We start from the raw sequence: 27447 nt of genomic DNA on the forward strand, positions 1-27447 counted from the left end.
GGTATTGTAAAATGATAAATACTTGAATCTGGCATTGTGTATCACTCTTTGCTACAAACAGAATAGTTTTCTGTGAATGTGAAATACATTGCTTGCAATCTAGCAGACATGATAATTTTTTCAGTTCAAAACTGTTAATAGAATATTCATACTTCATATATTTTATGTTGATGGCACATGAACTAATCACATTTTCATCTTATGTCTTCCATATGAAACAAAACTAGTCTTTAGACACATTAATTTCCAGCCAAGATTTTTCCAACCTGAAAACATCAGATTCACAGGCCAAACACTTTGGTTAGCACTATGCTGTCACAAACTGAAGTTCTGATTGTAGTTTCAACCATGTTAAAAATTATACATAGATGTAACTTTCATACTGGACTCAAAAGTAACACATGATCCCGCTCAGTCCTTTTAAAAGGCAACATTGCTTTACTCTTAGTGTTTGTGTCCCACACAGATGGGATAACTGTTTTGATGACTGAATTCTTTTTGTTCATACTTCAATGACATGACTAATCATAGACTGAGCATTACAGAGTGAATGTTGGCAAAATTCAGCTCAAAATTTTCTTTTGCTAGCCTATAATTAGAAGAACTGGTGGTAACGTGCAGGTTGGTCTGTTACACGCCTGTCATTTTTTCTGTGAATTTCTACCTGCTTCTGTATCACTGGTTTTTAGAACAGCATCTCAGAGCATTTTCCTCTTGAGGTAAAATGGGGGCTTTTGAAATTATTTCTAACTGGGCAATGGGAAAATTAGTTCTAGTCAGAGGAGCAACACTGACCACTCAGGGTATGGTGCAAAATTCTATTGCTCACAGCAGGACAGTAATTTTTGCAATGAGTGAGAAAAAGACAATCCTGACTTACTTTTCTGTCTATCATCATATCCTAGTAAAGATAGAGAAGCAGGTTTCAGTTCTAAGTTCACGTGTTTGAGTAACGATTTTGCAAGATAAACTTGGCAATTATTTTGTAATACTTTAAGAAAAGACTAGTTTTCTGCAGTGACTATTCACCTGGGATACCAATTTATAGTTTCTCAGATTAGGTATGATGTACAACTCTTCCTGTTAGTGTGTGTTACATTGGCCATAAAAAGAGTTCCAAAATCACAGTAAAACCTACCCAGAGTTTAAAAGGTATAAAGACACCTAAAAATCTAAAAAAGGATATAACACAACATTCAGTTCTGAGAAGAGACGGACACTCATTTTGTGTTGGATATCTTATAACCTCTCTTCAGGCACCTCAAAAAGATAACCTTCTGAAAAACTGATCCAAAGTTAGTTAATGAAAAGAACCTATATTTGAGTTTTTCAATACTGTATTCAACTTCTTGGGGAATAGATGTGTTTTCATTATGGTTTAATAAAAACTGGTGTTGGAAAGGGGAGCTTAGGGTTTCTTCATAGAGCAGCAGAATCTAGCAACCCTTCCTCAGAGAATGAAAAATGGAACTGACTTGCACTATGCAGTGGTAGGAACAGGAAAAAAGGTTCAAATAATGGAAAATTAAATTTTAGACTTCCTTAATTTTGCAAGTTTGTCTACTCCAGATGGCACAGTGGAATAAATATAAGAGGTGAAGTCATCCATGACTTCAAAAGACTTTGCAAAAATACCTACAAACCACAACATGGGAAAAGAAGATGAGGGAAGAGATGCCACAATGCTAGATTACCTTTAAGCATGTCTGATTTAAAAAAAAAAAAAAAAAAAGAGAGAGAGAGAGAGAGAGAAATGTGCTTAAACTATACTCAGAGCGCAGTGGTATCTCTACTTTGAAATTTCTCCCAAATCAGTGATCAGCAGGCAGTTCTGTCCGGGACCTTGCTACCTCTGACTCTGTACCTTTCCTACTAGGTCATATTAAAATATATAAGTTTAAGTGTAGGGTAGTACTACATGCCCTTCTCTCTTATCCTGATATTTGTACTACAGGTTTTTAAAGATGCTTTTACCCCTTGGGAAGAGAAGTAGGAAGGGGCCAGCAAAGTAATTTTATGTGGATCCTAGTCTGAGTGGCATGATCATTTGTCTTTTGTTACTATGGAAATCACTGCATAGAGAAACTGTGCGTGGGCGGCCAATTAAAATGTCAATAAAAGTAAATACATTTAAAGAGGTCATGTCCATGCATTATGCAATGAGCAAAAAAAAAGGCTTATATTTGTATCATGCTAATTAAATTGACATGATTATTGCAAATCATTTTGTTTCACCTGGAGCTGTAATTAAATGACACCACTTAATGAGAAGGAACCAGCACTGATTGAACATGCTTCTGTAGTAGAGCTCCTGTGACAATGAAAGATGTTTCTGTTTACATCTCTCATCATTTCACATTCCCAAATGCCAATGTCTTTCCAGTGAGGTAAACACTGGTTTTTAAAATAAACAATTATGAGCGTTTGTAATTTGGGGTAGCCTTTAACCTAGCTTTTCACTGGCTATTTTGCATGCTGAAAAAAAAATAAAAATCTCCTAAAGATAGATTTTAAAAAGTAAAGCATCAAAGTAATCAAACACAAAAATTAAAGTTTTAACTGCCTTTCCAGTATGACTTACTTAATCTGGACACACTAGGCCAAAATCTGTTCTCTTTTTATGGTGATTTTGCTAGGATTATTGCACATTTAAAGCATATTTATAAATCACTTTGACCCTAGAACTTCCAAAAGAAGTTAGTATAGTCAGAAATTCAAAACTATTTGTATAAGTGCTTATATAGTATACAGAGGCAAGACAGAGATACGAACAAAGGTCAATGTTACTATTTCTTTCTACTCTCATTTCTTTGCTTGAAGCTAATCTTTCACCTGAACGCAGAACACACACCAAGCTTATTTTAAGGTGCAGCAACAGCTTCTGTTGACATCTCCTGCCACTATGTGGAAGCATGATGGATGGCAGTAAGACGACGTATAAATGAGGCTTCAAAGGATTTTGCCGGCATCAGCCACACCAACCATATGTCCCTAATTTGCATAGCCAAACTTGGCAGAATTCTTTTATTACGGTTCATTTTGTGGTCTCTGCAGATCCCATAAATATTTTCCTACATAGAGAAGCCTTGCCACATTAATTATAATAGGATTGCTTTGCTAGGCAAATAGGAACACTGCCAGGATCTAATAATTTGGCATCTTGGTGCTTAATATTCAGAACAAATCAAATATGAGATGTATCTGGAATGCCTACTGGATCTTTCAAGTGCACCATCAAATCTGGATCTCCAATGATTATTTTTTTTTCTTTATGCTTTCAAACTTGAAAGTGAATTCAGTGCTTTTAGAATAGAAGGATAAATAGAAATGCTCTGAGCCAGGAACACTGTTGGCAGGGGCTGTGAAAACTCTTTCACCATTTCTGTGAGAAAGATACTATTTTTATCCTGGGCTGTTCTTGAAAAAAGACCATCCTTCAGGTTTACTGTGTAACACAGAACAAGACTAAGTAGGGAGTCTGACAGTTTTTAAATTATTATGGAAATCATATTTCCTAAGCAAAATCTAGGTATGTCTGGAGAGAAGTATCACTAGAAAAGGCTCATTACAATACTTCATCCTCTTTATTATTGCTCCTAGAGGTAGCTCAGAATCTCTTCATATCTTTATGTTAGCAGGAATGAGTTTTCTTAAATCCGTCCTTAGCTGAAAGGCTGAAAACCAATACCGACTCCTGACAAAATGAAATTGGTATGATTAGTACGACATCAAGATGTATGTATCTGAACTAAAGCAAATGAAGATGAGACCCAACTCTAAGGAACCCTAAAAGTGAATTCACTTTTAGGAGGAAAAGTGATTTCCATCTACTCAAGGTAATAAAAATCTCAAATACAGCTGATAGTTGTGCCATTTTGGACTCTGAGAGCTCAGGAGACTTCAAGATCTGTAAAATCAAAGTCCAGCACTCACTAAGTTCAATACAGAAGACCAAACTCTGTTTGACATGAGAGCTGCACACAAACATCGCCTCCATGGCAGACTACTGAATCTTTCAGCTTGAGTTTAGCACCAGCTGTGAAGAAATATTTAAAGAATATATATGCCTCCTCCTGAGTAAAGCAGCCCAGCAGTGGTAGGGATTTTTATCTCAATGTGTGTAAAACACAATCTGTGCACGTTTACTCCCTTATCAGTCACCCAAAATCATGGATATAGTCCTGTAAAAATAACAAAGACAAATTTTAGGACATACAATGCACTGAGAGCCCCACTGTGGATGCATACCTTGTTTAATTTGATTAGGAGTCATTTAATATCCACTTACAACAAGGCACTGTCAAAAGTCAGACCGGCAAGATTCAGTCACTTCATTATCAAAGGTGGGTAACCAATATTCTCACAAGACAGACAGACAGCCATCCTGAGATCTCTCACTAGCACTACATACTAATAAGTGCTTGCAACCATCCATCTTCAGCAGATCTGTCTGCAAATCACTAAGCAAACTGGCAAATAGCCAAAGCCTTTGCTCTTTCTCTCCCTCCCTTTTTTTGGGGAACCAGAGAGAGAAAGGAAACAATGCCAAGACAACCTTGGCAACTCTCCTGTCTCGGTCACTACTATCTCTTGTTTCAGACATTATGTGTATGTTGCAATACTTTTAAAGGCAAGAAGAGCATCCGCATGGAGGGAAAAGCAAATGCTTTGACCCATAAGCCCTATCCTTTGCCTGAATCTAGTCCCAAGCACTAGATAGAATGTTGATAGGGGATCCAAAAGTGATGTCTGAAGAACAGGTATCAGCCTTTTATAGACTTACATTGAGAGTTTGATTTTGGTGCTTCTAAAATAAAAATTGAAATATATGTATGTATTTGTATTCAGGTATATACATATGTGTTTATTTCAGTAAGCATGAAGGTAAGAAAAATACAGGCCAGGAGACTGAAACCATTCTACTGCGGGCTAGAGACTATTATTCTAGCTCTGAGCTTGCCCATCTTTTTACACCAAGGCTTTGAAAGGTTTGTATCAATTCTGTTGACTGTAATCCCTTGATGACAGTCACAATCAGTGTTCTAAATGCACTTAACTTGATTAGGTCTCAGTGGATTGTTTGCTTTTCCAACTATCATACGCGTAGGAAGAGCGCAATATAAGCCTGGCCAGCTCTCAGACATTCTTTTATTGATCCCAACTCTCATCCTGAAGGTGGTGAAGCTTCCACTGACAATGAGAGCTCTTTGCCTGTGTGAGAGAGGAATGTGTCATATGTTTATTTAAAAATAAACAAAGTGATCTGATTCAAAGTGTGTGTTGGTGTTCAGCATCAGTATTTAGAAAAAAAACCCCAAGCTTTATTGCAGCCCAGGGAAGGCACCAGAACCAGAATGGTTCAGTGAACAGGGCCTGATTTGACTTTATCCTGCCCCATCTTCAAATTTCAACTTTACTAATGGATATTTTTTGGAAAGCACAGCCAGAGAGGATTCCTGAGTTACTGCTACACGAATGTTTTCCATAATAGTCAACTAGTTTTAATAATGACTTTCAATAACTACAAACCTGAGGTGCTTTCAGGCCCACTGCACCCTATAGAAAGTTTTTATAATATAGCCTATCACCAGTGCTGCTACTCCTGCAGATCTTTGCACATATGGCTTAACCACTGAAGAAAATTTCTTTTAATCACCTTGTTGTTCTTTCTCTTTCTAAAAAAGCTATAACAACTTTTTTTTATTGATAATCCCATTTTAAACTTAGAATACATCCAATAAGAGAAAATAAAAAACTAACTACTAAAGGCAGGAGTTAGAAGCCACACGGCTGAAACTAATAGAGATCATATTTATGTAAGTATGTGTATTTAAGTGTTTCAGGTTTAGGATAAGATCTCCTTTGCCAAAAATGTGGCAGCTATATTTGCTAGTCTCCATGGGAAATGTTATAAAGAATCAAAAGCAAACAAATTTTCCTTTCAAATAAACTTGACCCGCATGTTTTAGACATATGTTTCCCTTTGAATCCTTGTCCTCCTTTGATGGTGTTACATACTTTTCCCCCTTTAAGACCAAATACTTTGTTGTTATAGCAATACTTTCCCACAATTCTACCATGAGGGCCTCCTTGGTTTCTGAAGCCAGGGCTTGAAAGTCATCTTCACTCCTTGCACACAGCTTCTCCAGGCAGGATGCCTCAAGACCTTTCTGTAGTTCTGCATGCAAACTTTAGCTATTGCACTACCATCATAGCAATTGGGGGAAAAAAAATAAAAATAAATCTGAGTGGCATATAACTCAGTGTAGAGGGAAACAGGATTCACTTCTGAATTATCTATGACCCCTTGAACTTCTCTCTTCTTGCACATTAATTGATGCATTTATTTTTTCTCTCCCAAGCTCTTTGTGTGGAATTAGCTCTAGTCCTCTCCCCCTTTAGCTAGCATGAGAATTTTTTAAGATATCTGAAAAAATCTTGTCTCACTGTAGCTTACACAAAATTTTTGGGTTGTTAACAACATTCTTGCTATTTTAGAAATGAACCTCACCCAAATTAACACATTGGGCAACAGGTTGCCAAGGCACCATACTGGACTGTCCAGCAGGACCAAATATAAAACCTCTGAATCCAGAAGCAGGAAATTACAATTACAAGTAAAAGTACTTTATCTCTTTGCTTGTGACCAATAGTGATTTTAGACTTCACTATAAGGCCCACCCACCACAGGGAGATAAAGGCTCTCTCTGATGTACTCCAGAACCATGATCACTTATTCCTTATATTTTCCGCTAATATATTTACGGACCTCTGCCAATGTACAATTAACAAAAAAAGTTACAGCGGTGCTTTCCACAACTTACTTCTATATCTGATCTCTCCTGCTTCTGTTGAGCCTCACTCCTTGTACTTCTGTCCTCATTAGGACCCCTGTATGAACAACTCTGTAGGGAGTCTGGCACTTCAGAAGTTACTTCACTTTCTAGACACGTCTTTTTTAATTCTGTTTTTAACAATATGACTAATTGCTGAAAGAGGAAACTGTGATAATCAGGAGTTGAAGTGTGGTGCTACAGGCTACTAGTCCTTAGCACAAGAACTCAATTGTTGACCTGATCATGTCCTGACTGAAGTCAGTAGAAGCTCTGGCATGGATTTAAATTGTCACAGGATCAGATTTTGGATCAATTGAGATGTGTCATTATCTGTAACCTTTATATAGCATTTACATGCATCAGTAGCTGAATTTTATGATACTATCACACTACCTCAAAACCCTAGGTGAGAAATGGGTGAGGTCATTAGCCTGAAATAATTCCTATTAATATCTATAGTAAGAATTTATCATTGGTTGCAACAGGACTAACACAGAGCATGTGGTGAAAATGGTTTTTACAAAGAACCAAGATGATTACATTTAATGAAAAGCACAATTTTTCTCCTCCACCTCCAACACTTTAACTGTTGAGAGTTTTGTGAATATGGAAAGCTCACATCTGGGAATTTCATGGTTTCTAAAATGAACATATCATGTGAAAAAAAATTTCTGGATGAAATCTGTTGTTATAACAGGCATTTCAACCAAGTTCAGAAGAAAGCATCTTCCGATGAGGGGAACCAGAATATTGTGAAGTACAAATGTATCATGAACACACAGGATTGTTTGTATTAATAAAAAAAAAATAAAATTGTAACAGGGCAAAAAAGTTCCCAGTCAGGATCCAAGTCCCATCATACCTGACACCGTACAAACACATCCCCAGACATTTTTCTCCTGACACTGTGCTCCTAGATAATGTGCATGCAAGGAAAAGATACTAGGTAGTATCTTTTAGTAGCTTTGCAGGATGAAATGGATAGCTCTTGGGAGAATTTCACCTTGCAAAATAAATGAGCATGGATATCTAAAATCAGTTACATGTGTCATCTAAAAGCTAAGCTTATTTAATTTCTTGTACAGGCCAGAGGCTGCAAGAGAAATCTACCTTGAGATTATATGGCTCTTGTAGTTTCTTCTCACTTTCCCCTCTTCCACCTATATGTATATATATACACAGACAAGCGTGCACGCAGAGGAAATAAATTTCCCCCTCTTTCAACTGTTGCATAGGGACTTAGCAATCAGCTTCAAGATTGGTGAATGCATAAGCAGTATCCAGAAGAGCACAGCCAAGGAAGAAACCACAACTAGCCCTCTTCCCTACCATCTCTGCTACCCTAGGAGGGTCACTCGGAGCAGTACAAACTCCTGGCACCATCAAGATGCAGACTGGCTAGCTGAACACTTGTCTTCCCATCTATGTATACTGTAATCTCCAGAAAGGGCATTCCTTGGGAATGACGATGCCTTCTGCATGCAGGACAGCCAAGATGCGTGGCAGACAGGTTTCATATATGAACACTGGCCCCAGAAAAATTAAACATCAGCTTTTGTTAACTCTGTTAGATCTGTCCTCTGCTTGTATATTCTTACTTGAGGCTCAGGACTTGCTATTTTATACTTAAGCTATAATTAATATAATATATGAAATAGTACAATTTATATATTTCATATTTATTATATTCATATTGTATACAAAATTATCTTAACATTAGACTTACTGGCCAGTCATATACTCTTTGGTCCTAATGATTTTTCAGTCAATAAGCAAACAAAACCAGAAAACACCAAGAAAACCTCACTGATAAATGTGCCTGTTCACAGGGCTTTCACTAGCTGAGCTCAGAATGACAAATGAAAGACTTCAGATTCATTTTTTGTTTTCAATAAAAATCTTGTTTAACAGTGTCATGAATATTCATGTTTTTGGCACAGCTCCAGATTAAGCACGAAGAGCCAAATCAAACAAGAAAACAACAGTCCACTTGGCTCTACAAAAGGAGGCATTGGATTTTGTATGCTAAAACATGCACTTAAATTTTGCTGTGACTGCACTCAAAGAGAAATAAATTCCCCCAACACCAACAGCAATCTCTTCACATGCAAAAATAATAATGCCAGGCAGTAGTTACTAACTGATCCAAAGTCCACTATGTCATGTGTAATGTGTCCTATATTTACATCACAGGAGTGCAAAGGTTGAGGAGCTGCTGGTTCACAGCTGCTGCTCATGGTGACAGAGAGGACCCAAAGACAGCAGCTTCTGGAGGCCCTTTGACCAAAACAGCGGCATTGTCTCCAGCAGTGCTGCAGAATGGTCTGGAAGGTACTGCCAGCAGACCCTCAACTCCTCTCCCTGGTGCAGAGGGGACAGGGTTATAAATTGTGCTTTCTTAGAGACAATCTAACAGCTGTCTGTGGTGTCCTCAACCAGTCCTTGTATTTAGGTAGGTCAAGGACTGGATTTGCAACTAAACCTCGTGCAAGGATAGGACAGAAAAAATTACACCCAGTACACTTTTTTTTCTCTTAAATCTTTGTATACTTCATGGAAGAGTCACAATCATTCTCAGAAGGATCACCAGATCTGTTGTGAGTGGGTTCAGTGTTATAGTCCCAGTATGCTGATAGACATGAGACGTGGAAGGATCAGCTGAATGACAGAAGAATGCAGTCTCATCCAGTGGCTCTGGGGATAGCATCTTACTCCATGACCTGTTGGCTTTAAACATCACATAGTACCACTTGCCCCAAGGGAGTATACTTTTATATACATTTATGTATTAAACATGTAACACACTCACTTCATTACAGTAAACGATAAGAGAGGTAACATGTCTAGAATACTGTTATTTTAGGGAAGTCAGAGTCATTGTCACCATTATTATTTTCAAGCCTGACCACGTGGAAATTTAATACGCAAACACTGGAACTGTGATAACATTCTGTCCCCTCTCATCACATGCTGGAAAGATATTATCAGTCCTGTATTAGACAGCCGAAGCGGTATCAAGCAAATGCAAGTCTCACATTGTGTTTAATCAGACAAGAGAAATTACAGCTCCAATCTCCATATTTCTCTCTTCAGTGAGAATGTAAGGAGTGGAAGGTGCAGATAAAGAAAAACTGAAAAGGTTGCTTAAAGGGAAAGAAAGACTTAGCCAAAGAGTTGGGTGTTCATGCAATATAAGTCTCAAGTTCCAGCACAGCCAACACTTATTCACTTACATAAATTTACTCATATCAGAATACAAAGCTAATTGATATGATCCCATCAGGATCTGCACAAGCAGCATACTAAAAGTTAAACACAAGAATTAAGGTTCAACTTAAGAGAAGCTGGAAAGCATCATCCTGTCTCTCTAGAGGGTGGAAAAAAGCATACATTTTACAGCTGCTGTTTCCCAATCTCTGTTCCACATATCCACATCTGATAGTTACACTTCTGAAATGACATCATACTTGTGCTTATAAGAAAATCTGTTCCAAATACATTTCACAGCAGGGTAGGGGTCCCAGCAAACGTTCAGGGACTTGTGATAAGTCTATCTCAAGCACGCACCACAGGCGGTCAGTGAAGCCATTTGCCAGGTTTGAGAGTGGTCAGAAGGCAGCGGCATGTGCTCTTTGCTGGGTCAGCAGTGCAGAGACAGCCTTCTGCGCACACAGACCCACAGACTCAATGGAGGAAGAAGATGAGCTGTCTCTTGCCCAAACAGTAACTAACAGAGTATTGTGGATCGGCCAAGACAAGAAGGAAACACAAGATACCGTAGTGGAAAGAATAATATGGGAACGCGAGACCAAGAACAGGAAGTTTCATGGTGATGAAGAGGTGTGCCTGGAGCTCAATTCAGCCCACGTTTTTAATCATTTATCTACTCACTTGAACCGTGCATCTTTACCCTACATTACATTGGCATCTTTGTTCTGGATTTCCTCTTTCCAAAGCATTTGAAAAACGCAGCACTCCAAAATTCCTTCCCATCTGATAAGTATGATTATGCAAGTCTCTTTACTCAGATGAACAATCTGTACCCACAGAACCTGCCCCAAAATTGTTACAACTGTCCACATTAATCTTCCTTGATGATATAAGGATTTCCAGACTCAAACATTGCCAAGTCTCTTTAAATCACCGGTGACAATTAAGATGTTTATATTAGGGGGAAAAAAAAAAGTCTGACTATTAATCACAATCAGCTTTACCTATCAGGTCAGGAACACCCATTTGGAATCTTACAAGAAACACTGCTCTAAGGGTATTTTAAGCCTTAGATAACATACTAGAGAGATGCAAGAAGCATAAGTGGCCAGATTTAAGAAATCCCTACCAAAATCAATCCAGATTCCAATTGTCTCCAAAATGCCCTATCTGGAATGAATTGCCATACAAGGCTCTTTTCTGCCCTGAATGATGAAGCTTTAAAATGAAACAGATAATAGTTTGCCATTTTTTTCCCAGATTATAAGAATATGCTCAGATTGAGTTCAATTCAATTTGTGTTTCTTATTTTTCTTTTTATATTTACAGAAAAGAGAAATAAAAGATTAAAACTGTTATCCATTGAACAAACACTTGAGTACATGTATATTTCAGAGCAGCAACTGTGATTTTTAATATGACTGACTAAATTTCTTATGTTTGTAAAGACTCAATTAATACAATCCTCTTGCATTTTTCCCCTCTTCTTTCAAGTTTCTGACTCTGAATCCATTGAGTATTTGGCAAAAAGGCAAATCATAAAGCCGATGTAACTAGCCCAGGGGGCCCCTTAAGCACTATTTAAACAATTATCAAAGTAACATTCCTTATCCAGTGAGACTTTTTTTGAGCAGAGGAGGACACACGGATGTTCACTTGCTCTTACCATGAATCTGTTAAGTTTCTTCTTTGAATAGCTAGGACTTAAATAAAAAGACATAATAGAAATGAACAGCAGTGGGATATGTGGAGGCGGATATAATTATGCAACGCAACAGGACAATCATTGCCTTTCTGAACAATCAGAGCTTCCTAGAACAAGAAGTTCTTGACCATTTCCCATTCCCAGGAATCGCTCTTATATCCAGCCGAGATCTAGCCATGACTCACTCTCATTTAGCACTATAAGAACAAGAGAGTTGTTGTGGCTCTTTCTATTGAGCCTCCTTACCTAATATGCCTACTGTACAACGTTAGGCAAGCCATCCCCAGAAACGACACCTCCTGGTATTAGCTTTACTAACATGGAAGAAAGGAGTACTATCCCCCAACCAGAATAATCTGCAGTATTTAAAACATAGGTAAACATATGATTCTTCTACATGAAAATAACTCTGCAGAGGAAGGGAAATAACATCTAATTCATATCACATGGGTAAGCAATTAGAGCCCTTTCAACAATATTCATTGCAGCACATAGCACATTCCCATCTGCAGGATTAAATAGCATTTCATGAAGCATATGATCTTGATTTTAAAAGTTACTGCACATGTTTAACTTTGGCCACAGCACATACAGCTAAGTGCATGAATAGTCTTTTTGCAGAACTGGGGTTTACAGCTTCAATCCTGCAAACAGTTCTATTGCAGTTCTAATGCACAGCATTTTTAATGTCATCATTCCCAACAGAATGATCTATCAGACTAAATAATGCTTGATTTTAGTGCAAGGTGGTACACAGTCATTCCCTCATGGGAAATCCCTATAATAGTTAATAGAGATGAACCTAAGAGGGCTGTAAAGATGTTTAATGAGGTTCCATCATGAATCACTCTAAAAGCATATAGAATATAAATACAGATCATGCAAGTCTCCTCTTAAAAAAAACAACTAATTTTTATCTACATCTTTTATTTTTTACTCTAAACAGAAAAGGTAATTGCTACATTTATCAGATAATTGTGATAAGGAACAGGGAGAACCCTAGAAAACACTTGCAGGAAGACTTTTTCGACAGCATTTTTCCTTTCAAGAAGAGTCAGCTCTAACAGCTCTCCCCGGTGGGGGTGGCACAGGGGCTGTGGGATGTCAGGACTCAAAGCAAATCACCTCCCCTACTGTGAAGGAGGAACTGTTAGCACTTTGTTCCGCATTTGCATCACTCCACACAGGTTTTGAGGAACCGCAGTCTGAAGGGAACTGGGTAGCAAAGCCTCATGGAGGGGGCTGAGGCTACCACAGTTTCATATAGATTTTCATGAGACATTTGGGGGTTTTAAGGCAACAAGATAGAAGTACTAATACAGGAAAAGAACTCCCATCATTAGCATTCAGAAAAAGGATAGGAGGGATTTTGAACAACTGCCAGAAGTTCATGGGATCAATTCAACTTCAAAATGGAGCTGTTTGAGAGCAAAAACAAAGTTAGCATGCCTCATCTGCTATTAGATCCCATTTCCCTTAAGCACTCACCAACACACAGTCAGGGACTGTTTCCACCCTGAAGTATTTGAAATCTAATTACACATGGGTAGGAGTAAAAATAGAGTTGAAGTAGCTGACATAAAATTATGTGCGTGTTGAAAGGCAAAACCAGTTATATACCAGGGCATTAGACTTTCACTTTATTGCTCTCTATCCACTACAATCATGACATATTTGCACAGCTATGGCATCCATTAGGTGTACACGATGAATAAAAAGAACACATTACAGTGGGGTTTATGTCAATGTTTACTTTGAGTAAGAAATAAAAACAGCTGTTACCATAGTAATGGACAAAGCACCTATCACCTGAGATGCTCTGAAAATTAAAGAATGTAAACTATAGATGACAGCACAGCCATACTTTAATAACATGAAGAGAGATGTGGCATATTAATTTCTGAACAACTGTTCAGGATTTCTTTAAAGATCTTTCAGAAAATATTAAAATTAACCAGCTGTCACTGTCTGTAGCCAGCTGATAAAATCTTTGCTCAACTATGTCAATATTTCTGCCCAGTGTTAATTACAGTAGCATTGTCTTAGACAGATAAGAGAAAAATTCTTAAGCAGTACCCTAGAGCCTTAGAAAATGATGATTACACATCATCTTCATGCATTTATGTCCAGGCTAGATTGCCACTTGCAATATCCTTTCTAGGGCTTTGAACAGCTTGGTTTAAGACACTAAGACTTCACCACGGAATCACTAGGGAATTGCTTTGAAGCTCAATGTCACCTAGCTGAGACCCTAATGGACCTAAGCCACAAGGTTGCTGTTACACAAGGTTGCTGTTACTTCCCTACAGAGACTCTGTTGCAAAGTTGAGCTTGTTAGGTCTGGAATCACCACTTTCACATGTCATCAGGAGCACAGCAGTACCCACCAGTAAATCAAAATCCAGTGTTAAGGATCAAAGTCACCTATATGAATGCTGGCACAGTGTTACCTGCAAGGTTGTGCGGCCCTCCTGACACTACAGCTGACTTGTGTAACACTGCGTGCTCACTGTTCTTGTTTTGCCCTGAACCTCTCCGTTCAGACCAGCTCTGTTCTCTTTACAGTGTACTGAGTAGACAAATGAATAAAACTTTAACACCATCCTTTTATCATCTGCTGTCTCGGAAAATAATATTGTAATACATGTAACTATGCACTGTCCACTATCGTCTTCATACAACCAACAGCAACTAAGCATGTACAAGAAAAAAGTTTGGTCATTCCCTTCTACTGGAAAACTGTAATCAGGCTGCTATGGAAGAGAAAAGAGGAAGCTGGTGCTATTGGGGCCTCTCATGAATGTCTCAAATCCAGAGGGATACAAAGCAGCCTGTGAATATTCCCATTACTTTCAACAGGACTAAATTTGGGTACGTTCCTAAGTGACAGGCTCCTACTGTGGGCTGGTTTCCGTTCCATAGGAAGAACTCTCTATGCAATCAGGGCTTTTTATAAGCTAGACATAACCTCAAGCAGAAAAATATTTTTGTTGCTACTGGTGGTATTTCTACAACTTGTAGAGACAAGGCACACCAAGTGACTCAGTGATTCCAGCAATTAGCATCACGGCACCTAATTTTTTAAAAGCTGTAGCAAAGCTCTGAGTTCTGAGTAAGGAGCCATGCAATCCGTAGGAAAATTTAGTTAACTCAAAATAGGATCCACAAATGTCCAATACGCCAAATAAGGAACCCCCTTAGGCTGGTTAGCAACAACATTTGTGCCTTAATGATCACCTGTAGGGCTGAACTGCCTTCCCCAGCACTCATGGGGCAAGTGAAGGACTAAGTATGACTTTACAGTCTAGTGTGTCAGGCACTCTTATCTGCAAAACCAAGTTGTGATTCATGATCCACAACTATTTGTGTTTTGTTTAACGACTAATTGGGGCAGTTGAGGAATCGAGCTCTAGATTTTGGTAAGTACCACATATTCCCTTTAATGAGCCTATCTCTCTTGTACAAAGAGCTAAGTCTCATAGTACTTTGGAAATCAAGGCCTATGTCTTAGAGCCAGAGCTTGTAGAGAAAGCAAATCTTTTTAAGCAGTCTGACAGCTGATAATGCAGAGGGCTATGTTTCCCCTCCCATTTTTTTTTTTTCTTAAGATATGCACTATTTCTCAAGTCTGCTTTTCTCTAGTCTTGCTGATTTAAGCAGCAATATGAAAACCTAAAATGATGTTGTTGAAGATGATTAGGCTGTTAGTGCAAATTAACCCCCTGGCAGCTTTGCTAATAGAGACATTTTGTAACACACCAGGAACCAGACAAATAAACAAAAAAGATGCTGAATTTCTTTTTAACCCAGTCTCATCTAAACTATGAATTCATCAGCTTTTCTGTGCACTGAAAGCCTATAGAAATGCAGCTTTCTTTTCAAGAGAATACTACACACAACAGCACACACCTTTCTGAAGAGGCAGCACATACAGGGCAGTGTGGGATTTCAAGGAAATAGAGAGCACCTCAATCGGGTCCCAAAGGAAATGGTGACAAAAATTGGGAGTCAAGTGCTCTATACCTTATAGGAAAGCTCAGCATTCTGTAGAAATTAACTCTTAAGTGCAGAGCAGCACTTCCCACCATCCCCACGCCTTCTGTGGAAGTTTTAACTGTAAAGCGCCATAAGAACTTCTAAACAATTTAAGTTCTTTGTGTACGTGCTATCACAAGTGAGGAGCAGTAGTCTGCTGAAACAGAAATTTCAATCGGTCTGACCGTTTTCTGTCTTAAATAATGAGCCCCACAAGCACCAATAAAACAATACAGCTGAAACCATCAGATTTTACAATTCTACTAGGCCAGGTACCTACTCCTGGATTGCTCCCCATACTTCCACCCCATCGCAAGTTCTTCCCCTGCAAGTCCTGAGGTACGACTTGCTGATGTGCCTCCCAGTATCATTCCAGCAAGTCACTATTGCTTTTACAGCTTTAACAGATGCACTAGGTTTTAAAGCCTTGCCATACAATTTTTCTCAGGGATACTCATTTCCATTCAGACCTACAGGCTTACACACTTCCTTGCTTACAGTGGCCTTGGAACCCAACAGCTTGTCAGACAATCACACTGAGGATTCCCAGGAGATTCCCTAATGCATCAGATCACAGCCTTTTTCAGACAGCCAGAAAACATTATCTTGGTTCAACTAAAATCCACTCCCAGTAGTATAAGCTTCCCTCCCTACTGCTGGTTTGGGAGGACTGGGGTTTATACAGTATGATCTTTTAACGAGCCACCATTGTTTCTAATTAGGCAAGTAACCAAGGATTTAATTAACTGTTGTAACTTGAGTCACACAAGTGGCTAATAGTCTAAACAGAAATTAAGCAGAGGTGCCTTATCTCATCTTTAAGCAGCCTTGCACATGCACAGGCTTTTGCAAAGGTCAGGCAGAGCAGAAGCTAGCAGGAGACACACTGCACCTCAGAGCAGCATCTCAAACCAGGACAAGAGCTAGAGGCACCAGTGTGCTACACGTGCTGCAGTGTATTCGGAAAAGAAGCCGGGAATTACTTCACTAGTTTGCTGAGACTAAAAGGGATGGGAAGGGAAACTACTTACAGGAGGGGATTTTAACAAGATACCTCAACGTGAAGTTTCTGAAACTCAGATATGTATGCACATTTGCCAGAAGTTAACCAAAACCTTCAGCTCCAGCACTTGAAGCAGCATTGATAGCTAGCAATTCTCTGTGACTGCTGATGCAATAAGTTTCTTCTCTTCCATTTATGGTCAAGTCCTACAACAGCCCCCATCAATTCTTTCTACTTTTCCAACCAACATACTAAGGAAAGTTTTCAAACATACAAGCCTGAAGCATCAAAGTGTAAATGTGTTTTATAGTTAGGTTATATAAAGTTATTATATAAACTATATATATATTTCAGGTTTGTCTACACTCAGTTGATTGGACTTCATGTCTTAGTCTGCACCTAGAAAAAAATGTAGGTGTTACCTGTCACATAACGAGGAAGGCTGACAATCACAGGGAGACAGCCCTGGATTGGGCTCAAAGAACCCACTGACTCCAACTGAACATGCACTTTGGAAATGCCTGCTTCCATGATACAAAGAACATTCCTACAAGTATTACACCACCGATTCAGTTAATTCTTGTAAGACTTCTGCATGATAGGAATTCCACTTTACAGGCAGCTCATCAGGGTGTTAAGGATAATGTTTTCAAAAGGGCTATACCTTTTGATTCTCAGTGCTGAGTACTCTATGGACTTCACCATTGAACTTTACTGCTAATCTCCTGAACATACGGGATCTAACGTCTCTTCCTGATTCCCTGGTTGCAAAGCTGTGCTCCAGCAACTCAGTCTTGGTCAATCAGCAAATGACTTCCAAAGCAAGGAACACAGACTCAGCCTTCTAACAACAAATCCATTGTTTATTCTCAGTACTAAGGAGTACATTGTGCATTGGAGATGTCAGTAGAATTGCTCAGAAGGTTTCCTCAAGCACCACATTTTTATAAAGTCGGTCAGGGAAGGGTGCCTATTTTCTCTTTTCTTGGTAGCTTCAATTTCAAGTTAATAATCAGTTGCTTTTTAAAATTTACCAAACCTGATTCACTGCTACTACAGCCTCAAGTGAGCTCTTCACCTCTTCACTGTTCTGGTGAGAAGCACTTTTTCCTCAATCTCTGTTTAAAGGACATCCTGAGCAGCTTTGCATTTTTGAGAATGAGTCATTTGTTTAGAGGACCCAGCTGCCCCCGGTATGACACTGATGTCCACAAAAAGGTCCTGCTAAGGGCTAATGAAATTAAACTAACTGGAGTGTGATACTATTCTCTCAAAATAGCATTAACACATTCTGTTCTTTGAAAAAGTATTGTTTACATCTCAAATGCTTTTTAAAGCTATATTGTGAAATATTTACTGTTTTGCTGTTAGTCTGTCATATGCTTTAGTAAACGACAATTATGAGTACTTCAGCAGACTATGTCCCCATTGCTTACTGAAGCAGAATATAAAAAAAGTGATAGCACATGATTGCTATGATTTTTTTAACCACACATTTACTTTGGAGAAACCTTAACAAAGCACTTGCAAGGTGCTATTACAGCTTGTTACTTGCAAAACCCATAAATCCCATAGAGTAACAACTTTTGTTACATTTTGTTACATTACTACTTACGTACACAGAGGTGTCCTATGGGGATCAGAGGCTCACTACACTGAATGATGCATACAGAGCAAGGCCCAGTCTCTTCCCTGAATTGCATATAGTACAAACAAGCAATCTGAGAAGGGATGTAGGAAGACGTAAGCAGGGATAAAATGATAGGCCTGAAATAACACAGTAAGTCCTGAACAGAAGTAGGAAGAGAATCCAGGTCTCTTGACTTCCTAATTAGTACACAATAAGGACTAGACCACTACCTTTCTTTCATTAACCTGCTCCACTGTCGAATTGTAGCTGAATTGTTACTAATCATTCTATAGAAAGGAAAACAAACAAACAAAAAAATCAATACGAATTAAAGTTTCACAAGGCTAAACACTAGACAATGAAATATATAAACCCTTCATCAATGAAATATATAACACTCCTCCAAGTCATAATTCACAGTTCTGAACACTTCTGCAAACCACCTCTGGCCTAACACCAAACAGTATGGGTCCTACCAATACCATAAAATAACTGGGAAACCCCTTGGATGGGCTGGAAGACTGGGGAGGAGTTCCTCCAGTGTCTTGGAACCCTGATTAATATTCATAAGCCAATTGATTTTATTTTCCAGTCTTGACTTAATAATTGACTTGAAAAAGAAATACAAAGAAAAATGTGAACAGAATACTCAAAGATCTTAGTCAGCAAGTTTGCATTTTTTTTGTTCAGGATGGAAACATGAAAGGAGAAAGTGCATCTCAGGTGAGAACAAACAGCAGTTTGCTACTCAGAGTGCCTGATACACATACTTTTCTTTATACAGTGTAAGAATTAGCCACTTACAGTTCTATCTGTGCCTCAGAATACAAGATATGTGTCTAAAGAGAAGGTTTAAGGCACTATAAAAGGAAATCTAGCTTTCAGACACTGTATCTGTGTTATTTTTTCACATTCATGCAATAGGTAAAACTGCGGGTCTGAATTTTTGAAGATGAGATCATCTTTTCAATTGAAAATATACCATGAAATAATGAGACAACAGAAGCAAGTCTAAGGGCTTCAAACTCCTCTCCCTTCAGCTGTCGACTGAAATGCTTTTGTTAAGCGAAGTTGCTTTTAAATATTTAAGTAATGCAAAGCTGCATAGGAACTGAAAAATGTTTTGTTGCGATTCACATCTGGAGACACACATGTACGCCCAGAAGAGCATCCCACCAAATCATTCTGTCTCTCTTCATTTCACTCTGAGCTGCATTAGTTTTAAAATATGAAGCAGTATAAAAAAAAGTACACTCTTCATTTCACAGTTGGAAATCAGCATTCCATTTACTGTGGAAAATAGGTACTTGGGATAATATGTCCCAAATTATGGGTTAATGCAAAATGTAGAGTGAATTCAGCTTGTATTGTGGTTAACTTCAGCTTCAATTATTCATTACAATGTCACTTGCATCTGTAGCAATGCCCCCACACTGCAGCACTAAAACTAATAAACCAACAATTAAGCACAGGTAAATTTCAGAGCACTAAAGGTTATTCCATCATAAGGTAAGATTAAAATGTCAATATCTAAAATTAAACAGTAATTGCTTGAAAATGTTATTACTTTTCTTCTTTATGTACAGCAGCTAGAACAGCTAAGGGTAGTGCCAAACGCTCGACTCCTCCAAGTGATTTACTCCTTAGGAAGGCTAAAATAGGTTTTCCATACAAAACAGGCAGAGTTTAGTGCTGGAGACCCCCCTTTTTCATGACCAGTTCCTCCAAAATGGCTATTTGTGGCCAGATCACAAAATCCAGACTTTGAAATATTGAGATTTACAAGCAGGCAGTACAAAGATGTTATGATCATAACTACTTTTTCTAGCTATTCCTGTTCTGTAGTGCTACTCTATGAGTGCATCTTCCTCAAGGTTTTTAGCTGTTCTCAATACTACCTAACACAGCACTGCTGTCAATACTCGTTAGAAACTGACATATAAAGCTGCCTCAGCTGATGGGTTTAATAGCTTTCCTCACTCCATTTATCCTTTATCCTTCTTCCAATCTGTAGATTTATTATCACTACTAATTATCCATTGTCTTGGGTTGATTTGTTTGCTGGACAAAGGTAATTTAGTAACACTGTTTACAACCTACATCCCTTCAGGTGCAATGAGCCACACTGCAAAATCTGTAATAAGAAGCCTGGGGCAAGGGGGTGTGGGGGGAGTTCCACTGGTTTTCACCTCTTTTCTCTAATCAGGACAGATAACAACTTCATCCCCTTTCTCTTTACTTATCCTGCTCAATACCTCCTGTAAATCGGGTTATCTGGTGGTTCAGCACCTTCTAGAGTGAGTTAGAGATTAGCTGCTGCCCAGCAGAGTAACATAAAACACTTAGCATTCCCACACCTTTTGCCTGGCCCTGTGCTGTACAGTGCTCTGCTAGATCAAATGTAGCATGTCAGGCCATGAAAAACAGATGGAAGGATCCTTTAATGGTGTAGTAGCTGGAAGAGTATTTAGAGCTACAGAACACACACAGCAATGTACACAAGCCAACCCTTTTCAAAGCTGCCTAATGCATTCGGCTCACCAATTCCCCAGTACTACAAATAGAAATCAAGTTCCCAGCTTCCTACTTACCTTCAAATATCTCAGCATACTCATGCAGCTATGTGTTACTTTCTGGAAGTTAACCTCACACAAATAGCTTATTCTCAGTATGGGTAATGATTTATTCCCTTATTTGTAGCCTGATGGGTGTGAGGGCAGTCCATAAAAGCATTCAAGAAAGGGGTCTTGCCCTAAGGATTTTGCTTTCTAATCCTTACAGACAATACACCCAAAATGATGACTCAGAAAAACTTGTGTACACAGCAATTGGTGAAGCAATAATCAATCATGGTAGCTCTGTAATTTATAACAGCACTGGGAAGTGCACAGAAATTATCTCTATTTTAAATGTTGCTAGTTTTTTGCTTTTCTGTCTTATACTGATGCTACTTTTCTTCTGTTCATAGTTTACCCAACAGCTAGAGGTAACAGTAATCTTCCTTACTGAGCAGTCAGCAGTAAGTATAATTCATCTCTCTTCTGGGGGCCCAGAAATCCTTCCCAATGGTAGGAACGCAGTGTAAAATTTTCTTCCCTCCTCTATTTCTGCAGCTCTTTTATCAAGATTTTCCCATTCATATTACTGTTGATAATATATGGCAAACCAGAAACCCCTTCCACCAGAGGAAGTCAAAGTCTTTCAAGAACAGGACTGAAACAGGATTCCCACTCCTGAGAGTGATGCTGACCAACTGTTTGCATTTTCTACACTGCATATAGAAAATGCCTGTAAAGACTTACCAGAGGTGATACAGCAGGACAGGAACAGGCCTGCGAACAGAACCTATATCCTATGACCTATCAGTATTGTTTGAAGTGCTTTCACAACAGCCCTGTGCTGACTAGATACAAGAAAGATGATCTGTGTTTATTCAGACAGTGCTTCTACTATGTTAATGTATTACCATGCATAATTCGCTTCACTCCCTGTCATATTAGTCATTCTCTTTGACTTTACTGGTGTTCTTGGGCTGATAAATTTATAGATAGAGTAATAAGATTCTGTATTAAGACACAATTTAAGAACACAGTTTCAATTGCAATGATTTGTGGCTATGAGGTCACTTAGACCAGTGTACTTTCCTTTTGCCAGAGAAGATTTGTAGCTATTATTTCCCCCCCACACACAAAGCAATGATCACGTGCTGTTTGCTTCAGCACTGGATGTTGCAATACCTCAATGAATAATATACAAGAAGGAGAAAATAAACAAACCCACTATGCCTGGGGATAATGTGTGGTGTGTTTTCCTTTAGGATGATTAAATGTGAATGCATGTCATAGGATGTAGGGATTGCTCTGCCGGGAACCCATGAGATGAGAGCATACAGCCCTCTATCTGAGCAGGCAAACAGCCATAGAGAAGGTTAAAAGAGCCCCCAGGCAGACCCAGCATGTGCACTGGCTACTCCCTGGCTGCTGTATTCGCTTGCCTTTTTTCCTGTAAGACACAGGCACTTCATAGATTCCTGGGTCAAATCCTACATGCTTTCACACCCAGAAAGTTTCACTGAAGAAAACAGATTTCAACCACAGAACCAGGAAGCTGAACTCGGCTTTGCCAGCCTTTCACCAGCACTCTGCCACTAAAACCACAAAAGAAGCCTTTGAGGTTGAAAGAACAGACCACAGAGTTTAAGCCTCAGGGGACAGTCCCACACGACTTCCAGCAATGGGTATCAGGCTGTCCCTTCCTATTGCAGTGTCAGGAAAACAGTTAAAACAATTGCCTTTTCTTTTACTTGAAATTACCCTCCTGTACACCTTAAGCAAAGTTCCCATCTGATGCCTTAACAACTGCACAGATCAGCATCTTTGGTAGATACAAGATATTAACATGTCTGGAAGACAAAGTTCTCAAAACCAAGACTGCTTTGAAATGTCTCCCATTGTTCTTCTTGCTTGTGGTAGTGAAGACAAGGAAGCACACTGAACGGTGCTGATTTTTAAAATGTGAGTCAGCCCTATACTACATCTCAAGACAATGACCACCTGCCCATCCTCACTGGAAGCAAGCAAAAGCCATTTAAAAAAAAAAAAAGTATTGGTCTCTTCAGCCTCTTGTGTCTGGTTCAAAGTAATTTTAAGCAAAAATGCAAATCATCTTCTCACCAAAAGGGTGTTACAGGAAGGGAACATGACCCAAGCTCTGCATTTGTGATAATACAGAACAACCAATACACCAACAAATGTCAGACCATTCACTTCAAATAAATCAGTCACCTGTTCTCAGAACCAAAGCCAATCCATTTTGTCCGTAACAGTAAGTCACACAGGCAACTACTGATGTCCCACGTTACCATTTCCATCTATTGCACCTCTCAGCATGCAAATGACATCCTTGCCTAGGCAGTCAGATTCACATCTGAGCAAAGAAATACATCGCCAGATTTTAACAAGCTTGTTTATCTTCAACTCACTTTTCAGGAAAATAAAGACTGTGGCAGACCTTCAAAGGGTGATCCCTCTCCCATCCACCCAGTAAACACTCAGTTCATTGCCTTTGGATTTCTTCTTTCACCACAGCTATGCCTGTTATGTGGAAAAGTATTCTGTTTCTACTACTTTGTGAAAAAGGATTTTCAATAAAAGATAAGCAACAGCATCAGAAAAGACTTCTATAACGGAGGTTTCACTCAGTAAACAGGTGTCTGGGAGATTATCTCACCAACTTAACCAAAGCTGCAAACATCAGAACGATTCTGGGATGACTAAAATCCCCCTTTTTAAAATAAAAGCCTTTTATCTGCCAAGCGACACTTCCTGTTCTAAAGGCTATTCTCCCCAGTAGTTGTCAACTATGTATTAATCTAATTCATATAAGCCTTAGAAATACTTTCGTGTGCAGAATCTTTTGGGAAACTCTGATTCCTGAGGCTTTAAAGAGCAATTCTCGCTTATCACCGTGGAAATTTCCCTTGAATTTAAAGCCTGGTAACTGGGGCGGGGGGCATACATCAAATATTTCAGTGATTAACAAGTTTCCCAGTCTTTGTCACCCTCAAAGGATTTTCATTTGATCAGTAGGAAAACTGCTAAAGAAGAAAATAAAAGGAAAGTGATCTGACCCAGTAAGGCAGTTCATGTGTTCCCACGTCCTGTATTCGCCACTCCTGTCCAAAATAATGGCACTCACTTCTAACAGTGCCTTACAATCAACAGCAAAATCAAACACATTAGGCCTTATTTTAAAGGGTATATGTGTTGGCAAAGGCAAATGCTACTTAAGTACAAGTAGATAATTAAACCCCTCCCTAAAGAATTCTCATAACAAAACCACTCTGTGTGAGAGAGGCAAAGTACTGTCACAGCACTTCGAGAAGAGCAGGTAATTGAAGTTTTGCTATGTTTAAACTCCATGCCTGTGCAATAAAAACCTGATTTTAAAAGCCCCGTAAAGCAGAGAACTTTTCTGGTGCCTTACTGACTGTCATTGTGCAGAAATGGCCCCGCTAAAGCAGCAAATTGCCGTGTTTTGTACGTTGTTGCGTAATGTCAGCATGTGATAAATGGCATGGCATACGTGTTAAAAGCCTCCTAGTGATGGAGGCTTTCAATCCTCTTCACAGCGTTCAAGGAGTAAAATAACATATTTCGGTGACTAGGAACAACCTTCAGTGTGGATTAACTTCAAATTGGTTGAGATTCATCCCATGTCCCCAACACCTTTGTGTGCTATCACATTAGAAACATGCAAAAACAACCTACCGTACCTGAGTATGAACTGATCCACTGTAGAATTGTTGGCAATCGTCACATAAACATTCACAACCTCTCCTTGTTTGACAGGCTTTGAGGGCAACCAGACAACAATATTACTATCCAGCCGTAACTCTGTTAGCTGAGAAGTCTCCTGGCCTCGATAGAGGCTGACAGATCCAATCCTCTGTAAGTGGGACATGGTTTCATCCATGCCATCTTTTCCTGGCCGGATAGCATTTCCCTTCCTTATATCCTCAGTGGTACACTCTCCCTTCTCGTCTCCTGGTTGAATAGTATAGTAAAGCTCCACAGGGCTCCCTTCTAACTGATCCGGTGGTTTCTTACGGCCCGTGACAACCGTGGGGGGGTTAAACCAGCTTGTCAGAAGCTCCAGCTCTGCCACACACAACCCCAGATCCCCTTTCAGCCTGCAGCTGCCTCTGACTTCCCGCGTCTCTCGAAAGGCAAACACCCGCAGGCAGGGCAGCCGTTCTGTGGTGCTGTAGTCATCCCAGTCCCTGCCCACGATGTAGAATAGGACCTGGACTTTGGGTTTGCTTGGGTAAATTTTGTCACTCATTATGTAGGCCTGAAGTTTCCAGTTATAAGTAAACTTGTTGGCAGATCCAAAAAAGTTAGAAGTTAACATTAGGTCCTGGGGCACAACTTGTTCAACAGAAAAAGGTCCATAGCTGGCATTTAATATAGGTGGTCTCTTGGCTTTATATGGGAAGAATGATTCCACCCTGGACTGCAAACTGGAATTTCTCATAAAGTCCTGGTTGGCTTCTCTGAGAAAGAAAGATGTCTCAGCACTGAAGATCCGATAGCTCACAGGTAGGTATGTTGGTAATGAAGAAAATCTCTGATTATTGTCCAAGACCCCTCGACACTCTGTCACTAATAAAAGAAAAGGTGATGCGAGTTAGATCAAATATGTTTATAGGTTCAGAGGGACATCGACTACAACTTTACTGGAGCTACCTGGTAAGTTAGGGACAAGTATTATTTAATGTAAAAAACATTTACAGTGTTTAAATGTAACCAATTCTTTTTTGCATTACATTCACAAAAACAAAAGCAGGTTTTGGTGCTACCTTGCAGTTATCTATGATAAACAATTTGTAACACATGCACGCATACATATACAGGTGAAGTATGAAGTGTTGTCTGCAGCACAATCAATTATTCATCCTCCCGAAGGGAGTACAAAGAGGAAGGTTCACATAGCAGAAGAAATTCTTGTTCCAATAGCCAGTTTACATGGCTGAACTGAACTGCAGCAGTGCTTTGCTAAGCACAGCAAGCACAGAAAGTACTCACTGAATGCTTTCACTATCACCTGGATGAGAAATGAATAGGTTACTTGTCATTCGTATGCAATGTCTCACCTCCCTAACAAAACTTCATGCAGATTTGTATAAGTTTGCACACACCAATTCTCTTAAGGACTGGCCACAAATCAGCCAAAGCCTTCCAAAAGCAATTCCGTAAGTAAACAGAGTGTCTTTCAAACCACTCGTGTGCTTGCCTTCCCCACACTTTTCCTGGTCATATCATCCCCTTCTAAACTTTCTGTCCACTTAAAAACTCCTCTCCTGTCCTTCCAATCTTTCCGTTCAGTTACAGTATGCGTAAGGTATTCAGTATGTGGGTATGCTCCACTGAACCACAGCCCCCAAAGGGCCACTAATCACTATCCCTGCAGGAACACTGGCCAGGAGATCAAAGATAGTTTCTGTTCTACAGCCAAAGACAGAGACTGCTTTTCTAAGAACTGACACACACACCATTACACTCTCTTCCTCCATCAAGAAACCTTCCTCTCATATTACTGTTTCCAGCACTATGGTCTACACCTCTAATCTAATATTGACAGTACCTCAGCTAAGTTACTTAAACACAGATGCACATCACAGGCTAGAAATATTTCAACAAGTGCTAATATAGAAGATGTACACAGAGAGAAATCAGTACATACTGGCCAATTTTAAGTTTCAGCTGAATATCAGATTCCTTCTGACCTAAACATTGGTTTCTTATTACAAAGATTAACAACATATATTGGTGAAAGACAAAAATTATTATCTAATTAGGTTAGATAGCAATAGAGGACACTTAAAATACATGTAGATTACCTAATACCACTCAGAACGCCTCTTCCTAACTCATACTGAAGAGATTAACCATAGGTACATAAGGTAAATGAATGATGATGCATCTAGTGCGAGACTGCCTTTAGTGTTTAAAAAAAATAGACCTTGCCCTCAGACATACGTCAGTTCCAACGTCCTTGGGGAATCCCGTCAGAGTCAGGATTTAAGGTTCCGTGTAAGTTCAAGCTCTTCAAAGATGACAGACAACCGTAAAGGTAATGCATAATACACAGATTCATCTGAAACTCAGGAACACCTAAAGATCTCTAAAAAGCCCTACAGAGACAGACTCTCTTATCAGCTTTCTCGCAAAGGTCTGCAGCTTGAGGATTTTTGCAAATAATAGATTTACTGTCCTTCTAGCATGGCTGGCTGCTAGCATGTTAATTATGCAGTCAAATTTAATTAAATGTTTTCAAGTAATAAATAATCAATATCTGTCATTACACCAAATGACTACTGCTGACAGACAACTTCACTACAATCCTGTTGAGTGTGCTCATAGCTAGTGTGCTGGCACTATTTGGTGCTGGGAAAGCGAACAGCTTTGGAAGCCAGGTGTTAGGCAATTAAGAAAAAAAGGAAAGAAACAAACATGGAAGAAGGGGA

General features: G+C 39.2%; 1 protein-coding gene across 4 annotated transcripts in view; it reads right to left on the reverse strand.

Moving 5' to 3' along the window:
• Positions 1-27447, reverse strand: part of LOC129213945 (transmembrane protein 132C-like) — a 219445-nt gene that overhangs the window by 130592 nt on the left and 61406 nt on the right. For 2 of the 4 annotated variants that reach the window (XM_054844831.1, XM_054844830.1), the window contains exon 2: positions 24694-25582. The exons of the other annotated variants lie outside the window; for them this stretch is intronic. In XM_054844831.1, coding sequence (XP_054700806.1) covers positions 24694-25582 — 889 coding nt within the window. The remainder of the gene's footprint in view (positions 1-24693; positions 25583-27447) is intronic. 4 annotated transcript variants of the gene reach the window in all.

The sequence above is a fragment of the Grus americana genome, chromosome 16 (assembly GCF_028858705.1).
Source record: "Grus americana isolate bGruAme1 chromosome 16, bGruAme1.mat, whole genome shotgun sequence".
NCBI classification, from domain to species: Eukaryota; Metazoa; Chordata; class Aves; order Gruiformes; family Gruidae; genus Grus; species Grus americana.